The sequence below is a fragment of the Trichosurus vulpecula genome, chromosome 6, assembly GCF_011100635.1.
Source record: "Trichosurus vulpecula isolate mTriVul1 chromosome 6, mTriVul1.pri, whole genome shotgun sequence".
Classification (NCBI taxonomy): domain Eukaryota; kingdom Metazoa; phylum Chordata; class Mammalia; order Diprotodontia; family Phalangeridae; genus Trichosurus; species Trichosurus vulpecula.
This window is the reverse complement of record NC_050578.1, coordinates 184,785,264-184,811,133: the sequence shown is the minus strand read 5'-3', so window position 1 is coordinate 184,811,133 and position 25,870 is coordinate 184,785,264. Positions and strand designations below refer to the sequence as shown.

Below are 25,870 nucleotides of genomic sequence, written 5' to 3'. Positions count from 1 at the left end.
TTGTTTAAGAGGCTAAATGTGAAGGGAACTAGTTGGCGGTGGTCTCATGAAGGGGGTACTTTTCTCAGATGAACGGAATAAATATAGCTAATTAAACTGAACAGGACACGGAGTTTCCTCCGAGTATTCAACCGAGAAAAACCTCCACAGGAAACCCAAGCTTTGTACCTCTGAAGAATGGAAAAGAAACAGGTTGGAGTTTTTGTCAAGGGGATGGGGGTGTCAATTGGTGGGCTCCTCCAGTACTTTTTAGGATGAATGGTTGAATTGAACACATGTAAGCAACACAATCCATAGTATTTACCAGATGTAGAAATAGAGCCAGGCCCTCTGAGCGATACAGTTGAAGTTCATAATATTGCAAGTAGCCATTAACTATTCTGTATTTCCTCTGGCAACACTGTGAGTGTTCCTTGTGTTTACCGCATGACATTTTCCTGTCCTAGACCTGTGATTTACACATCCAAGTGCTTTTGTATGTCTCAGCAATGATATTCTTCTAATAAAAGAATACTAAAAAGGTTAAGACTTCTTATGCAAATGGCATGATGGTCACCTAAGAAAACCACTGCAGTCAATAATTTTCATGAAGTTTTTACTCACCTGGGAGACTCCACAAACCCGAGACTTCCAAAGTTCTCAATTTTTTCTCCAGCTCTGCCACTCGGTTACCTAGGATTCTAAAAAAGGGAGAACAGTTTTAGCAAATGGACTAATGATAGATGACTCAGAGGGTGTTTAACTTCTAAGATTGTCAGAAGAAATGTACTTGTCTCCCCCTCAAAAACTGACTAAGGACCCTATGCTAAACATTTTCAGTCTTGTTGATTTGAGTATTTCCTCATTAGTCATACCATTATATAAATAAGTGTCTCAATCTATGATTTTGTCATAGATGTGGATACTCCTTCCACCAGCATCGAGGGCTATCTATATAAAACTTTAAAAAATAGGTCTACTATAAAACTCAGAGAGTTTTAAGTTCCTGGCTTACAGTTATACAGCCAATACGTGTCAGAGGTAGGATTTGAACCTAGTTCTTCCTAATTCCAAGTCCAGCACTCTCTCTACTATACCATGCTTCTTCTCAACTACAAAGTAATGGAATTAATTTATTACTCAGAATTTAATCAGGTCAGAACTTATAAGTCTAAACTGGCCCCATCCCCTTGACAAACCATGTGTCATTCACTCCAATGATACCACCTTTGCTGCAAACAGTCTGGGTTCTCCTCCTTTGGATCTGCCCTCAGAGTCGACCTGGGCACATTGTTTTGAACATCTTCAGTGGTAGCAAACTGTAGACTCTAGAGCTGGAAGGGAGCTTTAATATCATCTCATCCAGGGATATTTAAGTTGGGGTTCATAGACCCCTTAGGGGTCCAAGGATAGCTATCAGGGGATCTGCAAACTCGTATGGGGAAAAAACACTTTTATTTTCACTAACCTCTAACTGAAATTTGGCATTTGCATCAATTATGAATGCAGGCAACACACATTATTTTGAGAAGGGATCCATAGGTCAATAGACTGCCAAAGAGTTCCATGACATAAAAAAGGTCCAACCCTTTTATTGTATGATGAATATTATAAAGAATCTTCTTTATGAGAAAAAAAGAGGTCTAGTGGGAGATGTGAAGGAACTTGCCCAAGGTCACACAGATAGTTAGCAGCCAAACCAGGATTTGAACCCAACTTCTTTGACTCCAAATCCAGTGCTCTTCCCACTGTCTTATAGTTTCTTTTTTACCTTTTGTGGGTGAATTTGACTTTTGCAAACAGGAAAAAGTTATTCAGAGCCAGATCTTTAAAAGAACAAATTGATGATAAAGTTGTTATAATACTGTTTTTGCCCCCAGACCAGACATATTTACAAATTATTGAGAATGATTTTCTTGTGTATAAGAATTCTAACAATGTTCTGAACAACTGACCCTCCTGATGTAATTTTGCTGTCACCCAAGTGATTGCATTCAAGAACAAATCATTTGGATATATGATTTCTAATGATTTTTACTACTGATTGCATTACTTGATGGTCATGTTACATATATGTGTGTGTATATATGTGTATATATATATGCATAATATATATATACACGCCCATACCATACATATATATACTTACACACATACTTACATACTCATCTGGAACTTAACATCTTAGAGGGTTGCCTGGGGTACTAAGAGGTTAATTGGCCTGTCCACAGTGATCATGTCAATATATGTTAGAAGCAGGTCTTGAACCCAAGTTTTTCTGCCTCCAAGCTGGCCCTTGGTCCATGACCCCTCATATACCCACACTGATTTCTTCTCTCTCTTTCTACAAAAATGGATGGTGATTCAGAAATGCTTTAATAATCATCTAATTTTCTTTGTTGTGAAAAATAAAAACAAAAACCCAACAACTTGTTTTTGTTTTATTTGGAAGATTTTCCCGAAGCAACTTTAAAAGGAAGTATTTCAACTGCTGTCACAAGAGATTTCAGAAGTACCAAAATTATGCCCCTCCAAATATCTTCACACTCCAAAGCAAAACAATAAATAAATAAACAAACTAGAGAGATGGTTTTGGACTTTTATCTTATTTAGCTAAGTGGATTCGTTGGCTCTTAATTAATATTCCCTTTAGGTGCCTTCAAAAACTCTCTGACTTTGCATCTATGTTTTCCTTCATCTTGATACTTAGAGCTATTTTCTCCCTTTCCTGAAGTCTTAAATTCTGCATAGTCTTTATCAATTACTTTCAATTTTCACTCCATTTCTTGGGTCTATTCGACTTTCATGTTCCTGACCCTTAAACAAATACCATTCTTAGTAATCTCACTTTCAATATTTTACTTAGACCTTGAGATCCAAGTTCCCTTTTCACCAACTGATAGGTTTGAGATGCAATCACAAAAATGTTCAATTTGATGCCTGTTTCTTAAGGAGATCAGATAATCTGTAGGTGCTGCCTCTGGGAAACAAAAGATAAGGTTTAACTCTTTTGGCTCCATGGAAGGATACAGTCAAGTTTCACTTTATTTTACCTCATGGCCCATTACTGGTCATTTCTTTCAGCATTGGAAGGAGCTGGATCCACCACTCTCCCCAACAATTTTTTAAAGTGATAAATTTTATAGATGCCTTTTGTTTTTTATATCACAAGCATTTCCTGATATACCCACTCCATAAGCTCCCTCACAGCAAAGAAAAAAGAGTTAATCAAAAACAAGCAACAGAGACCATGGGACAGTACATGTGATGATCTGCACCCATCAACCCCCTGAAAGAAGGGAGGGCATTCAGATATTTTTAAGAACACTAAATCTCCATGCTACGACTTTTCTTATCAGATCCTATCTCAAACCACTGGTGGGAGGCTGCTGCGTAATAAGAACAGAACCCGGGGGCTTTTCAGTTTGTGGCTATAGCTACAGAAAACTGTTAAAATGTACATATTGAAATAATGGTGCTGATGCCCAATTGAGTTTGGAGACATAACTAAGATACTTCAATTTGTAAAGAAGATTTCTGATCTGCTTAACAATGAAAAACAACAAAAGTTATAACAAAAAGTTATACATAACTAAAATGGGGGGTGAGAAGGGAGCCCATTTAATTCTAAAGACTCATAGGTTTTAGAGGCAGAAAAGAACTTTGAGAGATCACTTAGTCCAATGCACTCATTATAAAGGTTAGAAACTGAGGCCCAGGGAGGGAGAAGAGACTTCACTAAAGTCACCCCAATACCGAAGTAGCAAAGGTCTGATTCAAACTCAGGTCCTCTGATTTTAAACCTAGTGGCTCAGTCATACTAATGGAGACATAAGAGAGGATCAGGAATAAAGTATTTTTTTCTTGGCAGGCTAGCCAGGTGCAATGGAAAGAACGTGGGATTTAGAGTCAGAGGAACTGGGTTTGAATCCTGTTCTTCATCATCGCTGCTAGCATTTATATAGTACTTTAAGGTTTGTAAAATGCTTTATTTATTTCATTTGATCCTCACAGCCATCTATGAGGTAGGTAATATTATTATCAACTCGATTTTACAGATGAGGCCAGATTTGAACTTGGGTCTTTTTTGTCTCCGAGTGCAGTTCTCTATTCACTGAAGCAGCTAGATGAGTAGGTTCTGCCACTAACTACCTATATTACCATGGGCAAGTCACTTTACCACTCCAGGCTTAGTTTCCCTTATTTATAAAATGAGGGGTTAAATAGAAGATCTTTAACTTTCCTTCCAGCTCTAAATTTGTGATCCTATGATACTAACAGATGGGGTTACCAGTGGTGGGGTCTCTCAGCGTTGGTGAAATCAACAGTTGAGGTGTTGAACTCTACCTTGGCCAATTTCAATAGAAAATCAGACCAAGATAGAGCTCAGCACTGACCCTTGGGGCTCTAAAAAAATAAAGAATGCACAGAATACTCCAACTACTACATGAAGAATACCTTTGATATAACCCAGCCCAGAAGAGAAGGTAAAAACTTCCTCCCTGCTGGTTTTGATATCAGGGTTTCAATGTTGTGCTCTGCAACATGTATACAGCTGGGGAACTATAAGCTGAGCAGGAACCCCAAATGTCCCGACCTGTCACCTTATAATATTACAAGCATTTCACTTTTATACAGTCATCACCCTAAAGACCATCGGACCTTTTTGTCCACCCTGCAGCTGGACCATACCATATGTGTTGTCTCTCCAAATTAAAATTTGACCTCTTTGAAATCAGAAACAGTATTATTTTGTGTCTGTATATCCATAGTTTGGCACATAGTAAGTACTTAATAAAGATTTTTCATTCATCCATCTGTCCATCCATCCACATCCATCTATCCATCTATCCACCCATCCACCCGTCCATCCGTCCTTCCACCTATCCATCCACCTATCCATCCATCCACCCATCCATCTAGTATATTAAAGTATGCCAAGTACTTTAAATACAATGCTTAACAGACAAGTGACATACAACTGGCCCTATTGATAGGGAGATGGCAGTGATGCAAATGTTATCGAAAAGCTGAACTGTCTCAAAACATCTTTCCCATTGACTTTTTGAGGGCCCCCCAAATTCCCATTGTTAGCTTCAGGTCCCTGTAAAAAAATGCTGATAGTATCTGACCTTAAAGGGGTAGCATATCAATGATCATGGTTGGTTTATATGGTTTCTGACAGATAGTAGGACCCAGGAGGAAGGGAGAATGTGCAATATTTGTTTAGACGAGGGAGAGAGGAAAGCACCACCCCCTGCCCCAACCCACCCTTTGAAGGGCACAAAGAGCATGCTGGTAGGGAACGAGTGATAGAGGCCCTGGGAGGAAATGAACCCTGTACTGGAGGAGAAAGGTAGGTGTCTTTGGAAAGATAGGACACTTTTGAAGATAAACTTCCCCGACTTGACAGTCTTCCCTGCGGTTGGTCCTGGATCTTGGACATTTATTTTCTATTACAGATGAATATTGAAATTTTCTGAGTACCAAAATTTTTTAGGGGCTAGGTAACTTATTATTGTTTGATTTCATAACTACATTTAATATATGACATATATGAATTTTTAAAATTAAAGTCAATTACAATTATAGCTTAAATAAAAAGAAAGCCTGAGAGAGTGGAAAGAGCCTTGGATTGGGGGTTCAGAAGACAGATTTGAGTTCTAGCTCTGAACTCACTTCAGAGTGAGTAGGTTTCTGTGTAAACTATATTCCTCTAGGCCTCTGCAAAACGACAGGGTTAAAACTACATGTGACAACTAATATGAAAATATGTCTAATATGAATGTATATGCAGAGCCCATATCAGACTGTCTTGAGGATGGGAGGCAGGGGAAGAAAATTTAGAACTCAAAATCTTATGGAAGTGAATGTTGAAAACTAAAAATAAATAAATTAATTAATTAAAAAAACCCTACATGTGAACTTACTAGGGTGTAAATTTCCCCAGTAGATAGTCATTTCCCTAAGGATGGGGACCATTTTGTTTTTGGTTTTGGCTTTGTATCCTCATCACCTAGCATAACACCTGGCACAAAGTAAGTGCTTAATAAATGCTTACTGAATTGATGGTCTCAAAGGTCCTTTCCAACACTAAAATTTTATGATTCTATGAAAATTAAATTTGTCTTCAAAATTTTATAACACTCCTTGAGAAAACTAGGCACTATGGTGTAGGAATCATGGCTTTACACCAATGCACTTTGAGAAACATTAAATGGGCCATTCCCATTCTCGCTCTCTTGTCTTTTACGGAATCACAGAAGTGGAGAACTCAAAGGGCCATTGATGACCATCTAGTTCAGCCCACATGAAAGGAATCCCCGCTGTAACATACCAGACAAGTGCTCATCCAGCCTGTGTTTGAAGACACTTAAGAAGGAACCCACAGACTCTCTAGGCAGCCCACCACACTTCTCATTAGCTGTTTTTTCATTATATCAAGTCTAAATTGGCCTCCTTGGAGATTCTACCCATTACTCCTAGTTCAGTCCCTGGTTCAGCTAAACAGTGCAAATCTAATCTTTCCTGCACATGACATGCCCCTACAGTGCCCAAGATGAAGTTAATGGAGGAAGATAAGTGAAAATCTACAAAGAGATTTCCAAGTGTCTTCAAGAAAAACATTTTGGGTAGACCATTAACATGATGGCAAAAGAGGCAGCAAGATGTACTTGGGAGGAGTGAAAGTGGGTTCGGAATAGTGGTCAGTGAAAAAATGAGTGCAATTTTTTTTAATCTATCACTGCTCTCAAACCAAAATTATTCTTTATATAAAAAGCTAATAATGCTGACTATTATTTCCTTTTTGGGCCCAGACAGTCAACTATTACTCTTCTCTTTAGAATGGAAAACAGCAAGGGTATATTAATCTAAGTTCTATCCCAAATACCAGGTCCTTTGTTTTCTTAGTAATTATCCAAGATGGCTCTTTGTTGAACCTTTATCATTTTCAAAAGCATCTATTTTGGGGTGGGAGTAGGGAAGGGGAACAGCTTATAACTAGCTGAAAACCATAAGGGGGAACATGAGCTCACAGAGAAACACTACTATTCATGAGAGTTTAGCCATTTATTCATTTTACACCTACACTTAGAACATTCTCATCAAAATGGCATGATTTTATGATTGCTGTTACGAAAGAATAAATCAATTATGGAATAATGGCAAAACAGACAAATTCACATTACATTGTTAGTTCTATCACCATTTTACCTGGTATAGTGGAAAAGCACTGCATTTGGAGTCAGAAGAACAGAGTTCAAATCTTGGCTCTACGACTTCATACCTATGTGACCCCAGGCATGTCACTTAAATTCTTTGACCTTACTTTCCCCATTTGTAACATGGGGGCATTGGATTAGATGATTTCTAAGGTCCTTTCTTCCAGTTCTAAATCATCTGATCATTCCCTCTATAAAGACAGAGAATCTGATCATTCCCTATATAGGTCCTGTCCTTTGTTGGATCATCATCCATGTCATTCCCCCTAATTGTGGTTGTTCTCCAAGACTCTGTCCTGGGCCCTTTCACATCTTCTCTTTCTTCTCACTTTCTTATTGGCTACCAGGAGTTTTATTATCAACTCTATGAATGAGACTCCCAGATCTAGTTCCCAGACCTGAAACTCTGGGTCCACATCATTATCTACTGAATGGGCATTTGCAATTGAACGTTCTGTAGGTATCTCAAGTTTAATATTCCCAAACAGAACCCATCAGCCTTCTCCCACCCTGCAAACCACCCTTCTGAACTTCTAGACAACATTATCTATTTAGTTATCCCATTTTGTAATGACAAGGTCCTCCTCACTCTCCCCCACCCCACACACTGATTAAGTTGTGAAGTCTTACTGTTTCTACTTCCTGAGCAACTTTCACATCTATCTCCTTTTCTACGCTTGATAGCAATACAGCCATGGCCACCTAATTGGCTTTCCTACATTATTTCCCTCCCCATTCAAATGCATCCAACATACAGTGGCCAAAATGATTGTCTTAAAGTGAAAGTCTCATCATGTCAATACCATACTCAATAAACTCCACTTGTTTCCCATTGCTTTGAAGATCAAATGTATACTCTATTCTCTGGCATTTAAAGCCCTTTACTCACACCTTGACTCCAATCTCACTTTCAGCCTTATTATATGTTACAATCTCTCCCACACTCTCCAGTGCAATAAGAACTGACTTTCTTGCTGTTTCTCCACAAACCATTTCCTACCTCCACGTCTTTGCATTGGCTGTATCCTAGGCCTGGAATGTTCTTTTTCCTCAACTCCGCCTTTTAGAATGCCTTGTGTTCTTCAAAACTCTGCTCCAGAGCCTGTTTCTTCTACAGGAAGCCTTCCTTGATCCTCCTCACTCTCTCTATATTACCCTGGGCTGATTTGGCTTTTATTTATATATGTACATGTTGGCTGCCCCAGGAGAATGGAAGAACCTTGAAGGCAGGCACATCTTTGTGTCCCCAGTGCCTAGCACAAATTGGCATTTTAATTCTTGTTAACTGATCATAACTACTTGGTGCCCCCAAATTAAAAGTTTGTTGAAAGTGTGAAGGTTTGGAAATCCCAAATATTTACAGTGGGAGCACTAAAACATAGAACCATAGATTTAAGGCTGGAAGGGACTTTAGAAGTCATTTTCACTTTAGAGACAAAGAAACTAAGGCTCAGAGAAATTAAGTGACTTACTCAAGGTCACACAGGTGGCAAGAAGTAGACCTGGGATTACAATCTAAGGCCTCTTGACTCAAAATCTAGCATTCTCTCTGTTGCATCATGCTGCCTTCCCAGACCATCATAAGCATGCCTGGGTTTATTCTCTTGGCTCCTGGATATCAAAACTGCCTCTTCTTATTTCAGAACAAAGAGGTAATAATAAATGATAGCATTCAGCAAATGAAAACTGATTACAATTTTTATTTTTGTTATTTTTAAATTGCTTTGATGGTTTCAAATTAAAAGCAAGAAATCACATTAAAGGTAGAAGAGATATGAAAAATGCTCTATAGTGCAAAAATAACTGAAATGAAGGATTTTTGCCAAAGAGCAGACCAAGAAATGAGATAAAAGAAGAGATTAGAAGCTCTTTGAGGGTAGAAGCTATGTCTTGTGATGGGAGACCTGGATTTAAATAGCACCTTTCACATTTACCAGTAGTGTGACACTGGGCCAATCATTACCTAACCTCTCTGAGCCTCAGTTGTTTTTTTAATCTGTAAAATAGGGATAATAATAATATAATTGAGCCACCTATCTAATAGAGGTGTGGTGAAGGCCTCAAAGAGCTATTGAGATGTCAGTATTTTCTCCTCACCTCCCTATCCTGTCACTGAGCAGTGTTTTGCATATAAGAAGTGCTTAATAAATGTTTATCAAATTTCATTAGACATGATTATTTGAAAATCAACTCATTTGTTTTAATGCACAAGTGAGTAAGTTAACTGTCTTTCTCCACCCTGCAGCATACAAGGGCAAAATTGGAATTTTTGGTAAAGAATGCAGTCTCCATTTTACACTTACCTGGCATACATGATTTGGATCCTAATACTTGCGCCGTAAATACAGATACAATGAATGAAGCAATGCCCACTCATAAAGACATTATATTCTAAACAGGAGACAACATATGGGAATGAAAGAGCACTCAGAAATCTGGGACAGGAGGAGGTCTTGACTTCCTTGCCCCTCCCCCCACTCTCCATCAGCACCCTTAGCAGCACCTTCTAAGAAGTAATAACATATACAGATGTTTTGCTCCTGGGCTTTTATGGGTCTTTTAGCCATTTTATTTTAGTTTACTCTATTTCTGAAGCATTTATGAACCATATGTTAGTAAAAGTCCCATTACAGCAAATTCCATTAAAAAAAAAGAAGTCACTACATAACCAAAAATATTTGGATATTTCACTGGCTGCCCTGTGAAAACAGTCCTCTTGATTTGGTTACAGTTGATTTGGTTACAACTAATCAAATAATCCTTTGGTCCTTATCTACGTAACAGCTACCCTTTAAAACACAAAGAACTTAGTTGAGTACCATTAAGCTAGGGCTCTTTTCTTCTTTTCTCTTCCTCTCTTCCCTCCCTTTCCTCCTCTCCCTCATTCCCTTCCATTCTTTTTCTTCTTTCTTTCCCTTTCCCTTCCTTCCTTCCTTCCTTCCTTCCTTCCTTCCTTCCTTCCTTCCTTCCTTCCTTCCTTCCTTCCTTTCTTTCTTTCTTTCTTTCTTTCTTTCTTTCTTTCTTTCTTTCTTTCTTTTCTTTCTTCCCTCCCTCCCTCCCCTCCTCATTCCTTCTTTCCTTCCTGCCTTCTCTTTCTCTCTTTCTTGTTATGTCTTCAGGGAGCAATTGCTCTTTTCTTTATCCTTTCCCTACCACAAATATTACAACTAGCCCTGAAAAGGAGCTTGGGATGCTCCCTCAGAGTTCCCTCCTTTCTGAGTCCTCCTTACTCCCCACTACCCTTTGTGCTTTCTCACTAACATAATTCATTGTACTCCTCTCATTCACTGCTTCCAAAGTTGGTTTTTTTTCTCTTTTCTGCACCCCACTCCCCATAAAGGAGGTTAAAACAAAACAAAACAAAACAAAAGACCAAAGCAAACTGAAACAGAAATGAGCGAGAAAATGATCACCTACTACTGTATGCCAAAGTATGTCCCCGGTTTCAGTCTGTAGATGTTTTGTTTACCTTGGTTCTCTGGGGGGACATGGGGAAGTACATACTCCTAGAGGCTTAATAAATTCATATTATTATCAGTTAGCTTAGCCTTGAAACCTTCAAAAAATCCCACTTTGCCATGCTTTTTCTGATAAAATATATCAGGTCTTCTGCTATTCTACTGCACTAGTTTAAAAAAACATATCACTGGGTTCCTCTACAGCAATTGTTTACTGGTCTAGGGACTCTTGCCTAAATAGAACAATGAAAGGGGTTTTCAAAACCATTACCTATTCTGGTGAGATCCTGATTTCTTCTTCCTCCCCTGAGAAATACAGACATTTTCAGCATCTGGCTGTTTCATTCCTTGGTTAAGATTTCATTTTTAAGGAATTTTAAAACTTCTTCTGTCAATAAATTACCCTTGTCATCCCTTTGAGATTGGCCGGTCTCCCTTCACTGATCTCTGGTTTCTTTTATATATCTTAATCTCTTGTGCAATCTTCCTTTCATTCTCCATCTTTTCTTTTTTCTGTTTTGTTTTTACAATACCTTCAATCATTTTTCCAGTTGTAACCCCTGCCTTCTCCCTCCCTACCCCCCAGGGCCAAATCCCCATCCCTCTCCATAAACCCAGCTTCTCTCAAACCTCCTGGCCATAGGCATTTGCTTTCATTTTGGTTTGTGGCACAGATTTTGTAAGGTTTGCATGCCTTTGAGTTATAGCTTATTCATCGATCTCTGAACACTTTCAATTTCCCCTCTGTCCTTTCCACTCACTGATCTAACTTATTTGATTTCCCACAAAGTGTTCTACACTCTTTCAAAGAAAAATTCATCCAGTTATAATTGTCTTTATTTTCCATACTTTGGAGGGGAAGCTGGAGGAATGACTCCAGCCACCCCCTCCCCAGCCCTCCTCCACATTCAAGGCCAGGCTTTTGTGAAGTCCCTGTGATTCAGTTACCTGAAATCAAAGCTGGTTACTAAAAACACCATCAATAAAAAACCAGTCCCGTTACACCCAGATTCTTCTTATAAGGTACTGAGCCCAGTACACTGCCTGAGAGGGAAGAAGATCATTTCATGCAGGCCAGGGGTTCCTAGCTACTTTTTGTGTGCCATAGACTCCCCTTTGGAAGTCTGGTGAGGCTTACCTATGAGTCCCTTCCAGAATGAGGTCTTTAAGTGCACAAAATAAAATGCAAAGGGACCTATTCAAATTTATAAGGACAAGAACCACTCTCCAATAGATGAATGGTTAAAAGATAGGAAGTTTTAAAAGAAGAAATTCTTCGGCAAGAAGAAACCATGTGAAAAAATGCTCCAAATCACTAATAATTAGAAAAATGTAAATTAAAGCAATTCTGAGTTTCTGCCTCTCACCCATCAGATTGGCAAAGATGACAAAGAAGGAAAATGACAAATGTTGGAGGGGTTGTCAGTAAACTCTTCATACCCTTTGACCCAGTAATACTACTAACTAGGTCTATACCTCAATGCGATCAGAGAAAGGACGCAAATTTACAAAAATATCTGTAATAGTGCTTTTCATAATAGCCCCAAATTGGAAGCTAAGGAGGTACCTACCTAATGGGGAATGGCCAAATTAATTATGGTATATTAATATAATAGAATATTGTTGTGCCATAAGAAATGATGAAATGGAGAGTTTCACAAGCAACTGGAAAGACATCTATGGATTGACACAGAGTGACTTGGACAGAACTAGGAGAACAATTTCTACAACAAAAACAATATTATAAAGTAAAATAACTTGGAAAGACTTTAGAGCTCTTATCAAAGCAGTGATAAACCAGGATTACAGAGGGCTGAAGATAAAGCCTCTTACTCACCTCTTGCTAAAGAGATGATGGACTTAAAATGTCAAATGGGACTTACATTTTTGGGTATGGCCAATGTGGGAATTTGTTTTTTGGTTTGACTATGCATAGTTGTTAAGAAGGTTTTCTTTTTCTTCTTTTTTTTTGTTTAATTGTGGAGGAAGAAGTAGGAGAGATAAGAAATGTTTGCTAAAAAATAACAATTAAAATACATGGGATTAAAAAGGAAACCAATTATATGGAAATAAAGATGTAGTTTTTTCCCTACTGGCTCACAGATCCACTGAAATATGTCAATGGACTCCATGTCTTCGGGAAGGCAGAAAACCACACTGTTTGCTGGCATAAAGTGCTTTGCAAACTTCAACATGCTATATAAGTACTGGCTATTATCATTATCACAGTGCCTTGAATTTAATACATAGTAGGTACTTAATAAATACTTGTTGGTTTCATGGTTGCCCTGAACCTTAGACACTCCAGTTCAAGTACTTACTTGTTGGTCTGTCTTTGGTGCTGAATGACCATGTTTTTCTCATGGATTGTCTCTAACAGGGCTGTAGCTAGAGATTTCAGATCCGAAATGGACTGTGGTGTTGCTGGAAGACTACATCCATGATCCTCAGATAATAAATCTTGAACTAAGGAGGATAAAAAGCCAAAACTCAGTTTTTTACTTATTATGGACCATGAGTGACATTCCCTCTGATTTTAGTATCTTCCTTCCCAATCAGAGAATGGGCAAGGCTTCCTGATGGTATGATGGCTCACTTTTACTCTACACAAAGAATCAAGAATGGAAAAGCTAATGTGATGGCTAAAGGGACATACAGAAAGGATGGTTTCATGAAGCTTGATGATGATAATAATAATATAATAATAACAGCAATATAACAAAGATACATTGCATTTAGACAGTGGTTTTTGTTTTCTAAAGTGCTTTTCCCATTAATTTATGAGATCTTCGTTGACCTTCCAAGAAGCAATATGGATAGGGGGCTGGCCTTGGAGTCAGGAAGACCTGGGCTCTTAAATCCTGCCTCTAACACCATGGACAAGTCATTCAACCACTTTGACACAAGCAATTTTTCTACATTAGGGAAATCAAAGATCCAGACCTTTCCCCCAAACCTCCAAAGAGAATAATAACTCTATGAGGTAGTTAGAGTAAGCATGTTTCCTAATTCATAGGCAAGGAAATTGGGCAAAGGCTGATTAAATATGAGACCTTTGCTGAAAGTCTCACATCAACTAAGGAATAATGCTAGGACTAGAATTCAGGTCTCCTAATTCCTAGTCCAGGGCCAACCTTTCAACACAAAAGGCCAATTGTTTCTGAAGGGTCTTTGGTCAACGGACTACCAATAATAACACATTTATACAATGCCTGAAGGTTCATAAATCACTTTTCTAGAAATACCTCATCTGATTATCACAATAAATAACCCTATTAAGTAGGCAGTACAATTATCATCTCCATTTTCTAGACGAACAGACTGAGGCCTAGAAAGAATCAAAATCAAAGGATTCTGATTCTCTGATTCAAAGTTAAAAGGGATCTCTGAACTCTTCATTCAACTCATGCTGGAAAAGACAATTGAATCCTTTCTACTCCAAACATCGATAATCTAGATAAACTTGATAAAGTGATAGGGAAGTGATTGGGAAGCCCCAACTCCCTAAATCAGCCCATCCCATGTTTCGATAGCTCTAATTGTTAGGGCATTTCTCCTTTCATCCAGATGGAATCTTCCTCTTTACCACTTCTACCCACCATTTCTCATTCTGGCCTCCAGCACTAAGCAGAATAAATCTATGTCATCTACACGATAACCCAGTATGGACTTGAAGACAGCTACCACGTCTTTCCTTAAGTCTTCTCCTTTGGCCAACTTCTGCAGTCCTCTCACCACCTGAGTCACCTTCCTCAGTTTGTTAACATGCTTCCTAACTTTCCTATCCAGAAGGGAACACAACCCTCCAGGGGTGCTCTCATCAGGGTGTAGCAGAGTGGGACCATTATTACCTCTTCATTCTGAATGTTGTTATTTTTGTTCAGTCCTGTTCAATGGTTATTCATGTCCTTCTCCAGCTCATTTCACAGACAAGGAAACAGGGGCAAATAGAGTTAAGTGACTTATCCAATGTCATATAGCTAGTAAGTGTTTGAGGTCAGATTTGAACTCAGGTCTTTCTGACTCCAGGGCTAGTACTCTATTCACTGTGCCACCTAGCTGCTTTGTGCCTCTATTACTGAAACTTAAGATTTAGCTAGCTTCGGGGCCACCATTTCACACTATGGACTCATACTGAACTTGCTGCCCACTCAAATCCATGGAAAAATTCCTTTTTCAGATGGCATTTCCCTTCTATACCTTCTTCAGATGATACTTGTGGGGATGGGAGTTGATTTTATTTTTAAGCCCAATTATAGGAGAAAGTATGGTACAGTGGAAGGAGCACTGGCTCTGAAGTCCAAGGATCTGGATTCAAATTCTGCCTCTGGTGCTTACTACCTCTATTACTGTGGGAAAGTCATGTAACCATCCTGGCCATCTGTAAAATGAAGGGGGTGGCTTCCAAAGACCCTTCTGCCTCTAGATCCATGACCCCATGGCTTTAAAATTACCCTTATTAAATGTTATCTCATTCTATTTGGTCATATATCTATATCTTTATTTGGCTGTGCATGTGCATGTACGTGTGTGTGTGTGTGTGTGTGTGTGTGTGTGTGTGTGTGTGTGTGTACACATCTATGAGGACACTTGGCACAGTGGATAGAGTGCCCAGCCTGGATCAGAAAGACTTGAGTTCAAATCGGGCCTCAGACACTTACTAGCTGTGTGAGACATGGAGCAAGTCACTTAATCCTGTTTGCCTCAGTTTCCTCATCTGTAAAATGAGCTGGAGAAGGAAATGGTAACCCACTCCAGTATCTTTGTAAAGAAAACCCCAAATGGCATCATGAAGAATAGAACATGGCTTAAATGACTGAACCACAGTGTGTAAGGTCTGTGTGTACATACACCGCCTGCCCACCCCCACCCCTCACATTTACCACTCTCTTCTATTTTGCATGAGCCATAGACAGATCACAACCTGCTCATTTCTGAAATGGAAGACCAATGCATAGTACGGCAAAAAAAAAATACTAGGCTAGAAGTCAGAAGGGCATGAGTTCTAGTCCCACCCCTGGCATCAAATAGTTGTGTGACCTTGGCCAAATCACTTTATTTTTCTGGGGCCTGTTTTCTCATCTCCAAAATGATAGGGCTAAATATGACCTCTCAGTTCCTTTCCACTTCTTGGACACCCTATTGCTTTGATCTTCCCAAAGATGGTGGGAATCCTATTACTTTGTTTTAATTTGGCCAAGGGGCAACGTGGGAGATGGGAATGCATGGGATGGGGACGCTGGAGGGGCATGTTTCAATGGTACATCAGTGAACCAGTCTGGCTTCTCTACCTATAGAACCTAGAAAAGGAAATGTCACTGGGCAATGGAGGTTTGAGTGGATGGGGAAATCCCAGTCAGGGAATATGAAGAACTGTCAATTAGGTATGAATGATAGTATGACTAATGCCTTTGCTTATGGAGTTTGGAATGAAGATGGGGTATTTGGGGTACAATGAGAAAATAGGTCTGAGTGAATCAGAGAGGAATGGTGGGAAGTAAGTCTGAACAAACAAGATGAAATCAGAGAACCCCTAAGTAGGAAGCTGAGGCTTCAGACTTTTAGTCTAAGTTATAGGGAGTCTTTATCAGTGTTTTTTAAAAGACTGATACATTAAAGAGGCAGCATGATATAGCAGCAACGACATTGGACTAGGGATTGGAAGACACAGAAATGTTGGCTGCCGTTAACTAGTTGTGTGATAAGTTACCAACTCTGGGCCTCATAGGAATAGTTCAAATGTCTATAACACTTCAGGGTTTACAAAGTGCTTCCTTCACAACCCTTTGAGGTAGGCAGCACAGGTATTATTACTCCTATTTTACAGGTGAGGAAACTGAGGCTCAGTGAGTCTAAGGATTACTGGGATTTAAATTCACATTCCTCCTACCTTCAGCAGTTCTTTGACTATGCCATGCTGCCTACATCATCTGTCAAAAGCAGAAAATGGGTTAAAGGATCTCTGAGATTCCTTCCATCTCTGTGTCTATGATGGTGGTGAGGCAGTTTTTTGTGATGGACAGATCCAGCCAGGGTATCTATGACTTTAGTTAGGGAAGACACTGTGGATATGAAATCCAAGGGATTCCCAGTAGTCCTGGAAACCCCATGGGGCTCCTTGTCTGATCTATCGAAGTAAGATTAAATTCTGACTTTACTCTCCCCACGTATCTCCATCTACTCTGCTGCTACATCTCCTTTCCCTCCATGTCTCTATTGGTATCTACCCAGAATAGTGTGCCATTCTGCAAAATGTCCTCCTAGAAGGGTGTGTGATTCTGCAAAATATCCTCCTACACACACAAAAGGATGGAGGTAATAAGAATGACTGTAGGTCAAAACGTGACAAAAAGCAAGCAAAACATTGGAATATAAAAATACAAATATGGCATGCAGGAACAAAAATGTAGTTTCCCCCTTGCTTTAGACTCTCTCCAAACCGTATTGGCTTTGTCTACTCTGTGTGTGTGTGTGTGTGTGTGTATTTTATGTATGTATATGTATATATGTGTGTGTGTGTGTGTGTGTATGGATGTACAGGTATATGTATATATGTATACATATACATATACATACACATATATTTTTATATACACTCTATGTTTAGTTAGGCTCACTGTTACTGGAACTCTCAGCAGCTACTGGCCTCATTCCTCCCTCTCTCCTTGGCACTGGCCCCAGACAAACTCCATATACCCTAGAACATGTGCTGATCTCCTCCTACCCACTTTGTTACTCACAGAGTCCTACAGGAAGAACTGATTATCTGTCATTTTAACTTTTACTGAGCTCAGTCCCTCAGATCAGAGCTTAACATCAGTGGAAGAGGTCATGCTTTCTAGCATGCTACTTTTCTTAAAGAAAAACAAAATGGCATACTTTCTTCAAGGTGGGTAGGAGCAGAGGTTTTGAAACATACTTTGGTTTTTAGGTAGTAAGAAAGACCTAGGAGCTTTGTTCTTTTAGACATGAAAATCCTACCTAAGACTTCCTTTCCAATCAGTGGGTTTCAGAGTTAATATCTGGAAGTGTGGCCATCTGATTATAGTCACCTTGGGAGCCAGGTTTAGGAACTCAGCTCTTGAATATACACTATCACGGATAAGCTATCTGCTATCTATTCCATTCTCCTGCTACAAGAAGGTCATTATTTTTCAACTGAATAAAGCATGAAAACAAACGAACTTGTAGTCAATAAGCGCTACTCTTTAAGACAGCTAATCCCCCAAGGTAAGTTGGATTCAGCAGGAATGTGGCTAGAGTTTTTATTCTTTGTTTGCTTGCTTATGATCTTGTGAGACAGGACAAGGGTGAAACTCTTTCTTTTCACAGTGGAATTAGAGTCAGAAGTCTTAGATTCCAGGCTCGATTCTGCCACTGACTAGTTATGTGGCACATCTAACCAGTGACCTTGGGAGAGTCGTTTCATTTCTCCTCTTCCATTGTCTAATTCACAAGGCTGTGTCAAATGAGATAATGGATAGAAAGGATGATGTGATTTTTAATAACTATGTCGGCTGTGATCGTTATTCTTATGGCATAAAAGACATAACAAAGCATAAAACAAATACAAGAAGAAAGGGAAGTAGGCAGCCATGTTGCAAGAAGGAAGAAGGACAGTAAGTCAGATCAGAAGTTTTGCACTGGTATCTAGGAAGTATTGGAATATCCAAAGGAAGGCTTTTGATTTATTGAATAAATCCTTTGTGGAAGATATCCATAAAAGGGATAGCCAATAATTAATTGTATAGGATGAGAAAGTGTAGACGGGGTTGTGATTTGTACCTAATAGGCAGCATTCACACTAACAAGATCACTGATCTTCTGAAACAAGAAGTAACTCTATCTAGATATATACACATATATATATGTATACATATATATGTATACATATATATATACACACACATATATGTATATATCATATACATATCAGAAGATAGATTTTAAAAGTCCATGCATACTAAGGCAAAACATCCCAGTGCACCAAACCAGAATAAAATAAAGTTGGGAAATATTTAACAAAATAAATAAAATATAATACAACATAGATAGTGTTAATTTGTGGTTTTCTAAGTCAATATGCTGCCTACAGGAAACTGTTTCTATATGAGTTTAACATGAGTGACCCAGTAACAGAGAGATACTTGACTGGGGTGCCACAGTCAGAATGCATCAGAAGCTGGACTTGAACTCAGGTCTTCCTGATTACAAGGCACTGCGTCACTCAGCCCCTTGTTATCATTGTCATCACTATTAGTATTACTGTGATGCCGAAGAGATGATGCTGAAGGCCACTGAAGGAAAAGGGTGGGTTTCAGGCCCGCAGACCCATACCTTGCTTTGCAGACAGGACTCCAGTCAGGGCACTGCTGCTGCTGCTGCTGTTGCTGGACCTTCCCTGGCCTTTGGAGTTTTTCCGTCTCTCGAGGGCATTCTAGGGAAACATTGGAAAAGAACGTTCATTCATCAGAAAAGTCAGTTCTGGACTAAGCACGGGCTACAATGGAAGTACCATGTCATCTAAGCTGACAGAGGACTTGTTCCATGGGCTGGCCCCAGAACTACATTATTGACTTTATGCTCACAACAGGTCTGAAAGCAGCTCCCAAACTGTCAGAGCCCACAGCTGTGCAGCCTTCAGCTGGTTTGGGGAGAGGAGGGGGGAGTGGGAGGGAGATTGGCCCGGATGTTACTCACTATAAAATGACATTGCTTAATTTTTTCCATCTGTCATGTCCCATTAGCTTCCAAAGGAAATGAGAGCATGTGGAGGGTAAGGGGAGCAGGAAGGTGTGTGTATGTGCCAGAGATTAGCCGAATAATATGGATATGTTTTAGGTGAAATCTAATTCACAGCATGTAAGGCCCCCATGGTCTGAGTCCAATGAGGCAGCACGGCATGATAGAAAATGTACTAGATTTAATAATCGGAAGAGTTGGGTGTGAATACTGTCTCGGACACTTATTACAGTAGCTGTGTGACCATGAGCTACACATTCTCCAACCCTGGACTACACTTCTCAATTTTCTTATCTGTAAAATGGGAATAATGAAGTAATACCTATTTCACAGGGTTGCAGTAAAGTACTTCTGAAGAAAAATCCTTCTGAAACCTTAATACCACTATATACTAAAATATATAATATTTAAAATGATTAAACTTAGTTATTTTTATCAGAGTAAACATCATTATTAAAAGCTTAGCAATTAAAGCTTAAAGTTGCACAAAGACTTTTGGGACACCCTGTGTAAATGACAGTCAATATTATTTTATTACAAAGCTAGAGTCATGGGATCAACAAGTCAAAATATTAAGTATGATTCAAGTTCAAAGCCAAGAGTTCAATAAGCAAAAAGGTACCAGTTCTAGGGATCAGGCAGGAAAACTAGACCTGCCAATCAAGTAAGCATGTATTAAGCATCTAATATGTGCCAGGTACTCTGGTAGGTTTGGTGGATAGATCTGTTGTTCAGTCATGTGTGTCTATTCATGACCCCATTTGTGGTTTTCTTGGCAGAGATACTGGAGTAGTTTGTCATTTCCTCCTCCAGCTCATTTTACAGATGAGGAAACTGAGAAAAACAAGGTTAAGTGACTTAGCCAGGGTCGCACAGCTAGTAAGTGTCTGAGGTCAAATTTGAACTCAGGTCTTCCTGACTCTAGGCCCAGTGCTCCATAGCTGCTTGGGGTAGTTAGCCCCTGAACTCAATGATATGAGTTTGAGGCCTATCGGTTCCCCTCGGCTTGGTTTAGCCCATCCGCTGAGATAGTTGACCAGGGTGTGGCTTTGCTCATACTACAGTTTCTTGGAGCCACAGGCGAGAATTGAGCGCCAGGTGGGCACCAGAGGTGAAAGAGCAGTCCTGGCAGCCCCCACTTCAGGGGGCTAGTCCTCCTTGAGTCTGGAGATAGATACAAAGACAAAACAAACAAACAAAAAACCAGTCCCTGCCTTCAAGGAGTTTACATTCTAATCTGAAAGGACAGATGAGATCTTCCTGGGAAAGAATATAGAGAGAGGAGAAAAGAAGATAGAAAAAAAGGGCACATTTTGAAAGAGCAGGCAAAAGAGAGAAAAGTCAGGGAGGTGGGCAACAAAGCGGGGAGAAGGCAGAGTCATGGAAAGAAAGGGGATGGGTGAAATTCAGTATTTCTGGTGATTAAGAAGAAGATATCTTTCAGAGCAGAAATGGGTATATGTGTATGGATGTATATGTATTTCCTTAAGTATAAATTATACATGTTTAAAAGAAATCTACATCTCTGCCTAGAAACACGAGGTACAGGCTTGGTGTATGTAGAAACTTTGCCCTGACAAAGCCTCAAGCCATATAGCAGGGGTTGGCGGAGATGTCTGAGAGGAAAGTTAATGTCGAGAGCTGGGAAAATGGGGCGGTTCTCTCCCGAGTATAGCATTGGAGCAGAGGATCTCCCTCGGGGACAGAAATCAATCCATTTTCAATGTGAAGAAACCCAGGAGGGCTTTCTAATTATAAAACTTACAACTAACATCTGCAGAATAAGATATTATCAAACTAGATGGTTCTGGAATTAGGAGGTATGAAAGCAAGGAGAATCCTGACATTCTGCCCTATTAGTCAAGGTCTGGCTTCAGGTCACAGTGTTTCAGGCTCAGCTTTTCCCACAACGTAGGAACCTGCCGTCTCATGGGAGTTTGGGGGACAAATATCGGCAGAGAATTCAACACCCCGGGGAGCCTTTGGGCTCCCTGAGTGCTAATAGGACACTGCCATATTCTAGCTGTCTCCAAAAATGTTATCCCTAATGAGGAGCTACACAAAGACCTACAGAAGAAAAGATATTTGGAATTCGTTTTATATGAGATGTTAATTTTTTTAAAGGAAGAATGGTACGCTGGCTAAAAGGGTCAGTCTTACAGCCCAGAAGACCTGGTTTCTCAAGGGTACTCCTGGTGATTGCGGGCCAGTTAACAACCTCTCAGTGACCAGGCAATTCTAAAATTCGAACTTACAGAGGAGCCGCTGACCTTTATCATGGTGGGAGGTTCCACACTGAGGGTTCCCTAGTCTAAGGAAATCACAGATCCAGGACCATCTCCCCCACTGCCACCTCCACTCCAAATATAGTTGCCTTGCCTTGAGAAAGCCTCTTATCTGAGGCACTGGACTTAAGAGTCAGGAAGAACTGAGTTCAAAACCAGCCTCAGACATTTGCTAACTGTGTGACCCTGGACGAGTCACTTAACCTATCTACCTCAGTTTTCCTCATCTGTAAAATTAGTAATAGTACCCATTTCCTAGAGTTGCTTTGAGGATTAAATGAGATCACAATGGTAAAAGACTTTGCAAGCCTTAAAATGTCCTATAAGTGCTGCTGCTGCTACTATCTTGATTCTGCAGCAAGAGCAGGAAACCCAGCTAATACTACTGAAGGAAGTGAAAGGGAGGTGGGGAAGCAGGGCTTAAACCCATTTTACGGATGTGGAAAATTGGAGCAGCAGAGACAAAAGAGTGCGCAGTGCTCTACAGGATCACAGAGAACCCAAAGCGGTAGCTCTAAGCTACAAGTAGAATCCTCTGCAGTGGAGGGAGTTTCCAAAGAAGGCCTTGGGGTTTCTGTACCAGTTAAATCACATGTCCAAAAAATGAGATTAAAAAAAGTTATCACAATTAAGGCTTTTATTGGAATTTATGCATGGAAATTATAATGGAACACTTCTCCTGGGGACAGGATGACTTCAAACTGAAATGAATTGAGTGACATAGTAATTTGTCATGACCATCATTACTATTCCTTTACCTTATATTTGGCAATATTAGATTTAAGTAGGCTGACCTCTTCATGAAGCTGCTTTAATCTCTCTTGGAGGTATCTAAGAGAAAAAAACACATGGAACAAGGACATAGGTATATGTGAAACAAAAAGCTCCATTCTTCATAATTATCTTATCTGATCTTGAAATACCCACTAGTCCACTTAGGGATTCTAATTTATATATTCCCCTATGTAACCATCTCATCTTTCAACTCAATTGCAAATTCCTTGATAGTAGGGACTGTGGTTTATCGAACCAGCACTCGAAACAACACTTTGCACAGGATAGGAGCATAAAAAATGTTCATGGAATGAATGAATGACTGATTGATTGAATGAGTGAGTGACTGAGAACAGAGAGACAAAAAACAACATAGGATCATAGATTGACGGCTCGAAGTTACTTCTGAAACCATTTAGTCTAGTCTCCTCATTTTACAGATGGAGAAAATGAAAAGTAGGGAAATTAAGTCAGGTCAACAAGCATTGATTAAGCACCTACTCTGTACCAGGTACTACGTACAGTAAGTGCTGGGGATACAAAGAAAGGCCAAAATGGTCCCTGATCTCAAGGAGTTGGCAGCCCAATTGGGGAGACAACATGCAACAGAGAAGATAAAAGCAGAAATAACCTCAGAGGGAAGGTACTAGAATAAGGGCAATCAGGAAAGGCTTCTTACAGGAATTTTAGCTGAGACCTGAAGGAAACCAGGGGAATCAGGAGAGAGAGATGAGGAGGGAGAGAATTCCAGGTATGGCAGACACAGCAAGTCAGGAGATAGAAGTCTTATGTAAGGAACAGCAAGAAGACCAAGGTCACTGGATGAGAAAGTATGTGGAACAGAGTAAGGTATAAGAAGACTGGGAAGGTAGGAAGGAATAAGGCCATGGGAGCTCTTAAAAACCAATCAGAAGATTTATATTTAATCTTGGAAGTAGTATGGAGTCAGTAGAGTTTATTGAGGGGCAGCTAGGTGGTTCAGTGAATAGAATAAGTGGGCCTGGAGTCTGGAAGACTCAGCTTCCTCGGTTCAAATCTGGCCTCAGACACTTACTAGCTGTGTGACCTTGGACAAGTCACTTAACCCTGCTTGCCTCAGTTTCCTCATCTATAAAATGAGCTGGAGAAGGAAATGGCAAACCACTCTAGTATCTTTGCTAAGAAAACCCCAAATGAGGTCAGAGAAAGTCAGACATGACTGAAACAACTGAAGAAGGGGTTTACTGGGGGTGGGGGCTGGGGGGGGCGGTGAGGGTTACATGGTCTGACCTACACTTCAGGAAGATCAGTAGACAGCTGAGTGGAAGATGGATTGGAGTAGGAAGAGACTAAAGGGAGAGCAACCAGCCAGAAGGCTATCGAAGTAGTCTGGGTCTGAGATGATAAGGGTGGTGGCTGTCAGAGGAGAGAAGGGGGCATATATGAGAGGTGTTAGGAGGGAAGAATCAGCAGGTTAAGTGACTTGTTGGTGGGACTTGAACCCAGGTCTCCTCTGACTCCAGTGCCAAGGGACCTTTCTAACATACTACGCTTTTTCTCTGTTCACTGACACCCTGTTCTCATTTTAAGATGGCTTCCTTATTGCTAACACAAAAATAAAGGGAGAGGAAATTCATCCTAGTGACCTTTTTGAAAGTGGTTGTCATTGAGGTCAAGTGTGCCCCAAATGCACAGAGCACTTTAAAACAGGCCTTACCTGGAGCTCACCTAAGGGAGATCAACACCTTTTTTTTTCATAGTTCTCATTAAGATGATTCCACTGGGGAGTAAAAGAAGGAAGAAAAGCCACCAATCTGAGCACTCAGTCATCCACATACTCACACTGAGATTTGCCTCAGGGAAAGTAAATGGCTCAGGGAATTTCCCAATTTACTTTTCTTATTCCTTCCTGGTTGTAATAACAAGTAGCTTTCACTTTCAACCTCCCCACACAGATGGTTATGGGTTTTTATTTTTCCCTTTCCTTTCTATTTTCTCTACCTCCCCCAATGCTCTAATGATAACATAATTAGGTCTGCAAACACATTTCAAACCTCAGGCCAACAGTCAGGGGTAGCTAGGTAATACAATGGATAGAGCCCTGGGCCTGGAGTCAGGAAGACCTGAGTTCAAATCCAGCCTTAGATACTTAACTAGCTGGGGGACCCTGGGCAAGTCACTTAACTATTGTTTGTCTCACTTTCCTTATCTGTAAAATGGGGATCATAAATGGGGAGCACCTACCTCCCAAGGTTGTTGTGAGGGCCAAATGAGATAATAATTGTAAAGCGCTTAGTATAGTGCTTGGAACATAGCAAGTGCTACGTAAATGTTAGCTCCTATTATTAGATATGATTATCATCCAGCCAAAGCATCCAAGGGTCCCCAGGTACTTGCCGGTTCTCCATGCAGAGGGCATCCACATCAATGATGCGGTTTTCATGGCCGCCCAGGATATGATTGAGCTCTTGGTTTAGCCTGTCCACTTTATCCTGATAGGAAGAGCGCTCCTCTTTGATGTCCTGTAGCTCATCCACAGAGGCCTGTAGGTCATGTTCCAGGGATTCAATCTGAAAGCAAAAGCAAATGTCTTAACATGGAAAGGCCTTCTCAGGTTGACTTTCTCGCCACCAACACAAGAGTGCCCTTGGATGACTGGCATTTAGGGAATTCATGAAGTGTGTAACGAGACAAAGGCTTACACCAACATGGACCTACTGCTCTGGTCTCGCCTTGTTATCCACAAGACAGGGGAGGGAGCCAGGCCAGGAAGAAGGAAAGGAAGACAACCTTGCCAACTAACATTAGCAAAATGGAGAGGGAAGGAAATACAAGAGTCCCAGCCATTTTAGCATCAGCCGCAGCTTTGCAAACAAGACTACTCCCTCTTTTTTTTTTTCAGCTGCTCCAGATCCAGCAATCTTGTTCTTCTCTTCAAAACCAATTAGTCAGGAAGGAAAATGAAGTCTAGGGTCCCATGGCAGTTCCATAACTAGGGCCCTCCGCCCGCTGAGACTTGGTAGAAGGTGCATCGCTCAGCATTTTAGCCCAAACTTGCAAATTTAAGCTGGTTTGTCACATTTTATTTCCTCCCTGAGCAGTCCCGGGAGGGAAAGTTGCCAGTTGTGTTTATAACAATAGTACACGAAGTCTACTGCAAGTAATTAGTGATTGGTAATTCCTGTATTAGACAACAGACCTGCTGGAAACTGGAAATGAAAGCCTCTATTGGCAAGGCAGGAGGAGAGCATATAGTGGCAAGTGTAAAAGGGTCCAACCAGAACATATAATTTATATTGCCCCCCACCCCCATCATTTACAACTTAGGAAACATAACATGTTCTGAGGGACAATGGAGCATTACGCTTTTCTTTCTGTCTCTGCCAAGAGTGGACACATCCCCCACCAGCCAGTGTCTACACATGATTAC

At 40.2% G+C, this 25,870-nt stretch overlaps 1 protein-coding gene across 2 annotated transcripts in view; it reads right to left on the bottom strand.

Moving 5' to 3' along the window:
• Positions 1 to 25,870, bottom strand: part of CCDC149 (coiled-coil domain containing 149) — a 143,818-nt gene that overhangs the window by 29,575 nt on the left and 88,373 nt on the right. For both annotated transcript variants that reach the window (XM_036764635.1, XM_036764636.1), the window contains exons 6-10: positions 24,838 to 25,010; positions 22,446 to 22,518; positions 18,998 to 19,097; positions 12,982 to 13,126; positions 604 to 680 (exon numbers count right to left, since the gene is read on the bottom strand). In XM_036764635.1, coding sequence (XP_036620530.1) covers positions 604 to 680; positions 12,982 to 13,126; positions 18,998 to 19,097; positions 22,446 to 22,518; positions 24,838 to 25,010 — 568 coding nt within the window. The remainder of the gene's footprint in view (positions 1 to 603; positions 681 to 12,981; positions 13,127 to 18,997; positions 19,098 to 22,445; positions 22,519 to 24,837; positions 25,011 to 25,870) is intronic.